The 12,680-nt window shown below is 36.8% G+C and overlaps 1 protein-coding gene across 4 annotated transcripts; it reads right to left on the bottom strand.

The window, feature by feature from the left end:
- Window positions 1–1,066: 1,066 nt before the first annotated feature.
- Window positions 1,067–12,485, bottom strand: cremb (cAMP responsive element modulator b). 4 transcript variants are annotated; one of them, XM_055182666.2, is made up of 7 exons: window positions 12,289–12,450; window positions 10,168–10,219; window positions 9,869–9,970; window positions 9,119–9,317; window positions 8,201–8,365; window positions 4,257–4,407; window positions 1,067–1,596 (listed from the first exon to the last, which is right to left on the bottom strand). In XM_055182666.2, the coding sequence occupies exons 2-7, from the start codon at window positions 10,216–10,218 to the stop codon at window positions 1,446–1,448; spliced, it is 819 nt and encodes a 272-aa protein (XP_055038641.2). In that variant the 5' UTR covers window position 10,219; window positions 12,289–12,450; the 3' UTR covers window positions 1,067–1,445. The 4 variants fall into 4 exon arrangements, with proteins under 4 accessions (XP_055038641.2, XP_055038642.2, XP_073719733.1 ...); XM_055182667.2 differs by lacking the exon at window positions 12,289–12,450 and adding an exon at window positions 12,243–12,263; XM_073863632.1 differs by having other exon boundaries at window positions 1,456–1,966; window positions 12,289–12,485.
- Between the last annotated feature and the right edge of the window lie 195 nt (window positions 12,486–12,680).

The raw sequence follows: 12,680 nt of genomic DNA, 5'->3' as shown, positions 1-12,680 counted from the left end.
CTTTTAAATGCAAATAAGCTGATCTCTGCATTAAACGGCAGTGCTGTGGTTGGATAGCGCAGATAAAGGGGCTTATTATTAGTTTAATAGAAGCATATTCTAGGTTAATAGAAGCACTGGGAACCCAGTTATAACACTTAAACATGGAAAAAGTCAGCTTTTCATGATATGTCCCCTTTTAAATAAATAGATAATATCAAAGAAACAATACATGTTACAGACAGTACGTCAAGATTGACCCTCACAGTCATAGCTACAATATAATAAAATATTGATGAACTTTTGGTCTAGATACCGTGGCCTTCAGAAGATCCAGATGATGTAACTTCCTGATGAAAATGTGTCTCGTGATATATTCCTAAAACATGACTAAAATTTGTATTTTCTCTCAAATATAATAATGTTTAATAAAAAAAGTACATGAAAAATGAAAACACTAAAAAAGTGCAAAAAATAATAACAATTTTATGCCTTATTTTTAAAGGGAAAGTATAGAGCACATGGACAGATAACAAATGCTATTTTTCAGTCTTATGTCATTTTTATTAATGTTTTAAATTAATTTAAATTTGCTGTTAGGATGATATCCAGGTCACTTTGATTAATAATAAAATGTATTTTAGAGTCAGTTTTCTTGCATTTTTATAAACTTATCCTAGCCCCAGACTAAAATGCATGTTTGAACTACCTTAAAAACATCTTGCACTTAACAGTATCATTGTTTTGTCTCAAAATGCACAAAACTGTTGTTTTTGTAAGGTATGTTTGTAAAAACTTCTTAAATGTCTTAATATAACTAAGGCCTAGCCCTGGATTAATTTAAAGTAAACCCTGTTGGGAAAACTGCCTCATGGAATGGCCCATAACACATAAAACACTATGAAAAGTGATTGTGCTCCAACAAAAACATCTCTTCAAATGGAAAGTTGTACAATTTTAATGACCTTTATAAATCTATTTCAGATCTTTCAGATAATTAGTAGATAATATTGTGCAAATAGTTTCTATGTATACTGTGCCAGTTATAAAGCCACCAGTAAGAATAAAAAAAAAAATACAAAAAAAATTAAAATATAAGACACTTTTATTATCTTTTAATATTATGTAACACAAATCATTTAACACCAAAACTTAACTTTATTCATTTCCCACCCAACAATCATAAACACTAATCAGATCTATGTAAGCAATGCTTATATATACAATAGCTTTCATCATACTTTGTGCTGGTGTGTGAAAAATGACTGCATAACTTTGACTCAAATGAAGTCATCAAACATGTCTAATATTTCAAAAAACACTTTTCAAAACATTCATAGGCAGACCTATTCTGAACAACTGTTTAATTTTCACAAAAGATACAAAACACAGATATGACAGCAATATTTTACAGTAAACTGGGAACAGGATTCGATCATTGAAGGCAGTGAGTGTCTGGTGTGCCACTAATACGAACCGGATGTTCCACTGTACAGTGTCTTTATATGTTCCAGCTCTTTTGTAAGCTTCTTGTTCTGGTTCTCCATCACAGTGAGACGAGTTTCTAAGTCCCGCACGTACTCCTTCTTCCTTTGCCTGCACTCTTTGGCTGCCACCCTGCAAAAAGCACAAGCGACACAAGCAACACACCACATTCAATGGCTTAGGAGCGCTCTGTGGCCACCAGCATACACACACATCTTCAACATGCAGGACGACGCGGCCATGCAGCTGTCATTAGACGACTGTTACGAGCGGTGGCTAGACGCTGCGTGATAAACGTGTTTGTGTCAAATCTGTACACATCAGAGTCTTTGGCATGTGACTTGTAAAGGTTTGTTGCTACTCGGTTTTGTGACTGTACAGGTCTTTCAGGGCCTTGAGTTCTTCAATGAGTGTCTTGTTTTGTTTTTCAAGTACGGCGACTCGGTTTTCGAGACATTTAACATATTCTTTCTTCTTCCGGCGGCATTCCCGGGCAGCTTCCCTGGAAGCGATAACAGAGAGACTCTGTAAGCAGGAATAAATCTCACATTCTGCACTTTCAGATAAAGGGTACAAAAGCTGTCACTGGGGTGGTACCAAAGATGCTGGACATAACAGATGTGACATTACTATGAATAGGGGACAATGCAATGCTTAATATGGCTGCTGTGGCGACGGAAGTCCCGCCTTCCAGTTAAAAGAACCAATCATCAATCAATAAAGACTGATGATTCTCTTGGGGAGGGGCTATATACAAAGTTGCGTAAGGCGCTTCGACAACCTGTGCGCATGCACAGTGACTCAAACAACCTCGAAAAGTTATGGTACAGTTGATGTCAGATTTAATTGTTGGTCAGAAATATGTTGTTTAATTTTAACACATGGTTTTAGAGATATGTCTCTTTACTTATTCAAGCAGATGACTAAAATAACTGCCTGGAGGCGTTCCAAAGATGGACGCCTAGTGGCCATATATTTTCAAAAATTACACAATTGTACCTAAAGCATGCATATTAGTACCTCAAAGGTGCATATTGGTACATCAAGGGGTGGTATCCCAGACAGGGATTAGCTTAAGCCAGGACTAGGCCTTAGTTAAATTAGGATATTTAAGTCATTCTTAAAAGCATAATTTATAAATAAACATTACCCGTGTGCATCTTCAGACACAACACTCGCACTGATATATTTTAAGATATTACAGAGCAAGTTGTTTTCGGTCAAGACTCACTATCATTTAAGTTAGTCTGGGACTAGGCTTAGGCCCTGTCTGGGAAACCGCCCCCAAATGTACAGATCTGCACCTAAATGTTAGGTCCTTTTAAAAGGGTACGGTCCCAGTGACAGCTTTGTACCTTTTTGTCCGAAGTGCAGAACCTCATAAATCATAGCGAGCTTGTAAAAGCAAACTTACGGACACACGTATGACGCAGTTTTTGCATTTGAAACGTCATTGTGAGAAAGTGGAAAATTTGGATACTTTCCACATGAGTCTCAAATTCAAGACGAACAAGCACGATGCAGTGATGCTAAAAGCGACTTGCATGCAACAGGAGAACATGCGAAAAGAGCCGACCATGCAAGCACCCAGATAGACAAGCTGCATATAACAACATGAATAAACAGTAAACTGTTTAAAAGGTGAGGATATAATTGAGCAATATAAAAAACTGTTAAGAAAGTATTGGTGTATTAGTTTCTGCTTGTACACTCTTAAAAATGAAGGCGCTGAAAGGGCTTTTTTGCAGTGATGTCATTGAAGGACCATTTTTGGGTGATTCTCACGAAATCCAGAGTTAAAAGGTGTCTAGCATCAGATTTTTTTTAAAAGCCATTGAAGCCATTTTTTTTTGCACATATAAGATTACGGTCTGAACTTACTATAACCATTATTTTTAGAGGATTTCAAAAATATTTCCTATAGAATTAATTATTTTTTTTAGATTATCATTATAAACAATTATCATTACCGCAACATGATATTACATTAAATATATGCATTTACAAACTCATGTTTCGGTAATGATAACTAAACAATTTCAACTTTTATCTGTAGAGAAAAAATAAGAACTGCTTACCTGTTAGCCATCTTGAGTGTCACAGTTAATTATGTCCCATACAACAAATTTTTTATTTTTGAAATATTAGTTCCTTGAGGGCTTAAACAATGATTGAAAATTGTTGCGGAGGATGAGAAAATCTTTCTTGGACACATTTATATTTCTTATTATTGTCTCTACATTTACCAATGATCACCAAATATCACATGTTTCTTTACTGTAAATGTTTATAGTATAACATGCACTGAAGCTTTTTATTGTTTAGATTTTTAATTATAAATATTTCCATGTCAAAAAAACAAAATCCAGTCAAGGACACATTGTACGGACCCTTAAATGTGAAAAAAATTGGTTTGTATGATGTCATTTGAAATCAAGTGCAAAATAGTACATGAAGATATGTTTGTAACTGTATGCTTCCTCTTACTTTGCATTAACTTTTTTATCAAAATGTTTCATGACACCTGATAAGTCTAATTTCACGAGAATCACCCTTTTGGGTTCCTTGAGAACCTTTTAGTCTAAGGTTCTTAAAAGACCATTTCTTTCTTACCTTTTTATAATCTTAATAATAACCTTTATAACAAGGTTCTGTGAATGTTAAAGGTTCCTTATGAAACCATATACCCCCAACAAAGTATTATTTAGGAACCTTCATCTTTAAGATTGTAGTCTACAGAACACAATAAGGAGGATTTTGGCAGGAGTGTGGGCTGGCCTGCTGGGAATTACCTGTTTTTCATCAGACGGAGTTCCCTCTTGCGTGATGCCTCCTCGGACAGCTGCTGAGGGCTGGGCACAGAGTCAGGTGAGCTGACTATTTCCTGGGAAAGGCCAGAGGTAGGAGAACGAATCTGATACGCCGACATATCTCCAGTGGATGCTTCAAAAACACACAAACACATTATGGATACAAAAACATCTGAGGTTTCCCAATTTTTAAAGACCTTATTTTCCTGGACACTTCATGTTACCAAACACCGATAAAGTTAAGCAATATAAGATGTAATAGGAAGGGCATTATGTTATTGCAGATAATAACTTAAAAAAAAAAAGAAACGTTTTACTTGCGTTATTCAACAAAGCTTCAATTCAAAAAAGCTTTAATAGATACATGTTATGAAAAAGGTTAAACTTGTTGCTTGCATAAAATCAGTGGTTTGGTTAATTTGAGATGACACATTGCGGTTTTCCTCTCAAATTTCTTACAATAATTATTTTACAATTGCATTTCAATTTTCAAATGTAAATAGGCATAATACAACAATTAAAGTAGTATGAGAGTAATAAAAAAGACACATTAGAATATATGGAGACCATATTGACATCAATGTCATGAGTCTATGAATACCACTGTGTACCGGTCTAAAGATCAATTGAATCAAATGTCTGCATGAACTGCAGGCTATGAATTCATATCAACTGAAGATCTATTAACACAGCTGATTAAATCCCAAGGGTATATTACTGTATGTGCAGGTTATAAACTGGATTACATTCCTGACATCACCAACCGAGCTCTGATATATACAAATTACAACACATGTGACAACGATCTTGTTCTGATGAAAATGACAGTGACACAATTTCCACCATTAACCACAAACGACACTCAATGGTGTTTGATCACATTGAGAAATTAGACAAAAAAGACCTTGCATAAGCATTCATATTAATTAATTTAATTAAAGTGCACTGCAAGATATGCATTGCACATTTCTGCATTAGGCAGACGCTTTTATTCAAAGCCACTTACAGTGCACTGAAAAGTATACATTTTATCATTATGTGCATTTCCTGAGATCGAAACCACAACCTTTTGCGCTGCTAATGCAAAGCTCTACCACTGCGCTACAAGAAAACTAAAACTGGTTTGCAGAGTATACATTTGGTACTGTATATGCTTTTACCAAAACAACTTGCAAGGTATACATTCTTTATCAGTATGTGTATTCCCTGGGTTCAAACCCATGACCTTTAGAGCCCTTAACGCAATGCTCTACCACTGTGCTGTACAGGAGCTTGTAATATTTCTCTGCATGTCTTTGATTCAATCATTGTCTCCGTGGAGACTGCAGCATTTCATCTAAAGATGATTAATCTGGAAGTCTTGCCTCCCGCAAAAGGAGCTGCCTGTAATCACAGCATGACTCTGAAATGACGTCAATGTACATCTTATTTGCTGTTCAGCATTAACATTTCCCTGCTGGTGTCCAATTCCAGGAAACATGATGACGTCAGCTGCACTATGAGTGGGCAGTGCATTCAAGCGTTTCAGAGAGAGAGAGAGAAAGAGAGAGAGAGCGCTACATTTTTCACTGTGAAAATTTTAAACTTTCAGCCTGTTGCATACATAAGCAGACCTTTTATTTAAAGCATGTTAGATAACACACGCAAAACTAAACCATTTTCTCTATCCCATCTCCGTTTGTCTCGATCAAACAAACTAAAGTTTTATTTGTTTACTTTTGTTTTGACATGCTCTTGTCTGATCATTGTCGATTTAAAATCTAAATCTACTGACCAAAACACCGTCAATCACGTTAAACTATATATGAAAGGCAAATTTGAAAAGGCACTATTTAAAGTCAAGTTCTCGATATTAAACGCAATAAAAACCACATGACACACAAACAACAACAACACCATACCTGATTCTGTCTCATCTCCAGTCACAGCCATGTGTAGTGAGCTAAAAGCTTGCCTGCGTCTCTCTACTGTCGGTATGCAATGCTACCCAAACCACAAGCTCAATGTGTAGTCACTCTCAGGGCTACTGACATCACTATGACATCATTAGCCTCCTGATGTCAGTAACGCAGTGTTTCTTGGAGCCGGCCCTCCCTGTCCTTCACCTCCCCCTCCTCCCCCATCATTCACACATCAAGCAGCCAGTTGGACACGTGGGGAATACAGAAACAGCTATTATAATGATATTGTTTCATATTTAATTTAAAAAAAGAGTAAGATGTTTTGTGCTTTTTTGATTTTAGCTATAAATTCAAATCAACATCTGGGTTTCCATCATCCCTATTTTATGCGAAACACCAAATTTCGAATAAAAATCTCTTAATTCGCAAATTAATTTTTACACTCGCTTGAGGTGGTTTTTGACGTATGTGAAAAAAATGACTAATAATGGGAGATGGAAACACATGTGGCAAAAAAAATTCTGACGTAGCGAACATTAAACCCACGTGACTGATCGTCTAGCTGTATCAGCTGACATTGTCTTTACCATATACGGGGTTTGACGTCGTCGTAATGCCCTTGGTGCTACTGCCTGCATTAAAACTTCACCATTTCTTCTTCTGTGAACAGCATTCAGTTTGGCAATTAAAAGCTGCACTGCTAGTAAATTTAAAACTTTCCCAATCGTAACTAAATGCAGTCCTGTCTCCATTTTTTAAGGGGGTCGCACCCCGGACGAGAAGCGCAGCACTGCGTCGCGTCAAGGACAACTTGGAGGTATCGTACACCGGAAGTGCACATTAAATAGCGCGAGCTTAGTCAGATAGCGTCTACTTCAAAATGCTAAACATCGGTTAGCAGCCAATGTTAATCGCTAACAATTTAAGGACAAATATGATGTTATTTAATATTAAACTATGTGAGTAGTGCTTTGTGGCGTGACAGGGATTTGAGCAGTGTCCAGTCACATGCGTACATTCATAGAAAATAATGTTTTCTGTTTTTAGATTCATGGCGTGACGATTCTCGTCTGGTGTGCGACCCCCTTTAAGCGCGCCTTGTTTTATTTACTGTTGGTTACTAGGTTACAATACCAACGTCATTATTTTGGGCAAAACCTCTGTTGCAAACCTCCATTTACCTGAATAAAAATCATAATCACTTGATGATGGCGCTGTCACATTAAAACCAGCTGTTCGTTTACATAAGACTCCGTCTACGTTGCAGCGCAACCCCCAGTTATCAAACTAAAACAGGGTCTGCAGCGTCACGAACGACTTCGTTACTGAGAGCCGAAAACGATGTAGTAGTCTAGATGAAAGGTGTAAAAGTAGCAAAAGTAATGCGTTTTAAAACGTAAACGTATTAATGTAAACATGGCCTTACTTGACAAGTTAATGGAAATGCGCCTAATTCGCATGTGATTTTTTTTTTCTTTTTTTGAGAATTTTGAAAAAATCCCAGCTGTTGTAATTAATTTCACATTTCAATATTTGGCATGGCCTTAGACTCGGTCAATATTAAGGTTACACAGAAAGTTCTTTAAATAATGTAGGATGATTTGGAAAACAGTAAGCTTAAATCACAAAAAAATAATTTAAACTGAGTTTATTACAGACTGGCTGATGTAAAAATCTCACAAAACCTGTTAAGAATGAATCATATTTCACCACAAAATGTAAAAAATGTTAAAAAAAATCTCTTTATCAAAGCAAAAATGAATAATTCTCATTACTGTTACAAATAACAGCATGAAATCTCTTCTTTTTTTTTACAATTTTGAGGTAAAATGTGACCTGGGCATTTTTTTTGTGAAATCCACCCATGTTATTTGACACGTATGTATTTATGTATATGTATTTGTATCTCAAGTCATTTGAATAAAATACTTCTAGCCTATGATTGTGCATCCCAGTTGGAAATTCACATGTAAATGTAATGTAAAAGTACAATCCAAAATATTTCCCAGATGAAGACATCATTACCTTGCACCCGTATTTTATCGTCAGGCAGGATACCATCACTGGAGTGGGTGGCATACTGCATCATGGGAGTACCAGGACAGTGATTTCCTCTGTTACTCAATGAGATTGTCTGATATGTCTGCTGGCAAGGAATCAACTGGACGCTTCCCCTCCGGTTATAAGACACTTAAGAATAATAAAAATAAATGCCATATCACATGAGAACAAGCATGTTTGCATAATATGTTCAGTTTGCCAAAAACAATGTCGTCTGTAAACTTTAACTTGAAATCTTAACTTGAAACCTTAAAGGGATATTTAAAAATAAAAATGGGGCACTATCCAATGCCATTGTAAAGCTGAAAAAAGGCAGGATATAACTCTGTGTTTGGCTGAGAGAACAAAGTAATATACACCTAGGATGGCTTGAAGGTTAGTAAAATACGGGCTAAAATTTATATTTGGGTGAACACTTCCTTTAAAGGTGGCGTGTGTAGATTTTAGCGACACCTAGCTGTGAGATTGCAAATTGCAACCAACAGCTCAGTCCACTGCGCACCCCTCCCTTTGGAAACGCATAGAGAAGCTATGGTAGCCCCCAACGAACCAACATGTTGTCGTCTGAGACAACATAGTGACGAAAACACACTCTGCAGAGCAGTTTGTTCATTAAGGGCTACTGTAAAAAACATGGCGTCGCAAAATGGCGACTTCCATATAATGGGACCCGCTGTGTATGTAGATAGAAATGGCTCATTGTAAGGTAATAAAAACATAACAGTTCTTTATGTAAGTTCTTTATACACCACTGAAAATATAGTTATGTACAATATATTACATGTCTGTCAATAAAGCCTCCTAAAAATTTACACACTGGACCTTTAACTTGAAACCTATATGTAAAACAGTAAAGAATATGGTAAGGTAACACTGTCTTACTGAAGGGGCCTGCAGTGGTGGTATAGAGACCATCTCCTGATGCATAGAGAGCATCACAATTTTGTTCTGATGAATGTGAAGGTCGATCATTTGGAAGGCCATTCAGATTTAACATGGTGCATCTGCTGGGCAGCTTTTTTTCAATAGGAGACTCAGCCAGACAGGCACATTTTTCATCTTTGCATACTACTGAGGGTGCCTGAGGACAAATCAATGAACAGATTTTGATTTTTAAGTTTTACTATTTTTACTATATTTAATTTCAAACCCACAGTGTGACATGGCTTATAGCTGGGATCATGTTCGTACCGTCTGACATGCAACATTTGTGAAGGAATCTAGACTCTTGTGTAGGTGTCTTAAATACTTATTTTTTACTATTTCACAGATGCCAGACACATGCACAGCACACAAACTTGCAAACTTGTAAAAATCTTGAGATGAATTTTTACAATAATGTCAGGTTTAGATCACACACGTGATTTTCTACACAGGGTTATTCTTATGTCTTTTTTCCACTTGCTACCTACTGTACATGTGCAACCAGATCACACAAGTCTAACCCCATATTAGTCTCCCAGAGGGAGAGAATACAAAATCATAGGAATCGAGATTGCCATTGTTAACTTGGCCACCTGTGTGTTTTTTTTAGTTTGGTCTGAATATCTCAATGAGGCAAATCACAGTAGATTAATGCAGCATTTATACATTTATAAAGTATAAATGTTTATTTTAGAATTGGATAGATACCTGCATAAAAGACATTGGTTGCTCAACCTGAATTATCTGACCAATGGGATGCCGACCAATAGTCATAGCTGGATGTCCTGAGAAACCGTTGCCTATTAGTGTCTACAAATAACATTGTGTTAATCTTTTGGTATTCATTTACATAACTTAAAATAGGCTTTACATAACAGAATGATATATTTGTAATACTGATTATAATACAGTATAATGCTGTATAAATGAATGCTTAAGAATGCTCACTTAGCAACACAATCATCATCCACTTCATTATCTTCTTTGTTTACATTTATAAACTTTACCTGTGCACATGGTACAGATGAAACCTGGTGGCCCGCATCCCCTGCATCCATACTGTTTTGAAAATATTACATAAATACATCCTCACATTACCTTTGTGTATAAATAAGATAAAGTATGTGAATATTACACATAGCTGTTGGTCACAAGAGGGCTTTTCACATTGGAAATAGTCAACCCCGGGTTATTCTAAACCTAGGGTTAACGGAATCCTGGGTTACCTGTTTTAGGTTTTACACTCTTCAAACTTAACCAGGGGTTAAAGGTGCAGTGTGTAATTTTTAAAAGGATCTCTTGACAGAAATGCAAAATAAGATACAAAACTATATTATCAGTAATGAACCGTTATGTTTTTATTAGCTTAGAATGAGATGTTTTTATCTACATACACCGAGGGTCCCCTTACGTGGAAGTCGCCATTTTGTGCCTCCATGTTTCTACAGAAGCCCTTAATGGACAAACTTTTTTGCAAAGTTGTCTCTGTCAATTACATGTTTTTCCGGTGGCGGCTACCGTAGCTTCTCTGTGCGTTTAAAAAAGCGAGGGGTGAGCAGTGGACTGAGCTGTTGGTTGCAATTTGCAACCTCACCATGAGATGCCGCTAAAATTTACACACTGCACCTTTAAGGGATAACCCTGGGTATTCATAATCTTACGTTTCACACTGTACATTCCTAAACCCTGGGTCAGGAGTCTCCAACCCTGACCTTGATTAGCTACTCCAGCTGTGTTTAATTGGGGTCATCAGGGTTCCCACACCTTAGTTAACTCCAAATTTAAGGACCTTTCAAGGACTTTCCAGGCCTAATACCCTCAAATTCAAGGACTAAATGTGGGGACACATTTCAAGTGAGAGCAAGGTTACATTGTTTCCTTTTAAGATACATTGTTACAGTTCCCTTTCGAGGGAACTCGCGCTGCGTCACTGCGGTGACACTTTGGGGATGCTTACAGGGGTAAGTGCGTCTGAATGTGTATATCAAATTCAACCAATGGTGAGGCTTAACAACAAAGACAGAGTGATGCGGGAGCCAGGAAGTATATCGCTATCTGAAATATTGCCAAAGACAGCATTACAGGGACGCAGGAAGTATGGCAAGGGAGACGCAGTGTCTCGTTCCCTTCTCAGGGAACAACAGTTACATACGTAACCCGAGGTGTTTTCATTTGTCAAACACAACTATGCAAAAAAGCATTTTGGTATGAATCAACATCCGCATACAGAAGATATAAGCATTTAAAGCGAACAGTTTAGCACGTGTGCTTAAAAGGCTAGAAGTTTTATGATATTATCCTACACTACACAGGGATAATATGGATTTTTCCCCCAGAAAACTTCTTGCACCGCAATGCGGGTTTAACCCCACAGAAGCAGGGCTAGCAGGGTTTTATAACCCTGTGTCAATTTCAAGGATAACCCACTTCTAAATTACAAATGTGAAACGATCCTTAACCTAGGGTTCAAAGCATGGTTTAGAACGAAGTTAACCCAGGGTTAAGCACAGTGTGAAAAGCCCTAAGGAGACTTTAGGTAGATGACCTCTGCCAAATTACAATGGGGTTGTTTCCCAGACAGGGATTCGTTTAAACCAGGACTAGGCTTTAGTTTAATTAGGAAATATAACTATGTTTAACACACCTTGCCTTACTAAAAACATTACTGTTGTGTGCATTTTGAGGCAAAACAAAGGGCACTGATGTATTTTAAGATATGTCAGTGCAAGTTGTTTTCAGTTTGGACAGCTCTTACATTTATTTTAGGCTAGGACTAGTCTAATCCCTGTCCGGGAAACCACCCCTAAAAATTGCTTTGGGTTTTGAAGAGATTGCTAAAGCAAATATCTTGCAGCTAGTCTAAATGGGATACTTTTGATTCAGTCAGTGAACATAATTTATTGATAAGCTCGCTTTTCACCTGACTAATCCTTAAACCTTAACTTTTCATTGTTAAACTTTGCTTAACGTTGGTCAATAAAAAAACCTCAGTAACGTTAATCGTATAATTTTAGTCATGTGGGGAAAACCCCTAATCTATGTATGAAATAAGAAAGATGTCAAACTCATTTCATTTACTCACAAAAAGCACTATTCCGTTGACTTTACGCAATAATAGGTGTTCTTACCTTATTGATAAAGGGAAAGACGTAAAAACTACGTAATTTAGTTCTCGAGCAAACAGGTACGCAGACGTAGAGCGGCTGGATTTGTAACGGTCACTTTAGTCAGTACAGTTTAAACATTTAAAAGTCAATTGACTCGCGCGCAGTATAATAAAGTACACTGCATACGCTGCATTATTAGACAAGTTCCGAAATACTATAATATCATAATATATTGGTATTTATAAACATATTGTTTAACTTGAAATAGCGTTTTTTTACCCTGATGATCGTGTCTGGATAAATGACGACATCTACTGGTTAAAATAATAAGCACATAATAGAACAGAATGATCGTTATTGTTGCAACTATATAATGTAAAAGGCAGCACTCATTTAACAGACTATGCAATATT

Source organism: Misgurnus anguillicaudatus, chromosome 25 (genome assembly GCF_027580225.2).
Source record: "Misgurnus anguillicaudatus chromosome 25, ASM2758022v2, whole genome shotgun sequence".
NCBI classification, from domain to species: Eukaryota; Metazoa; Chordata; class Actinopteri; order Cypriniformes; family Cobitidae; genus Misgurnus; species Misgurnus anguillicaudatus.
Note: the sequence above shows the minus strand (reverse complement) of the source record. Positions and strands in the feature narration are given on the sequence as shown.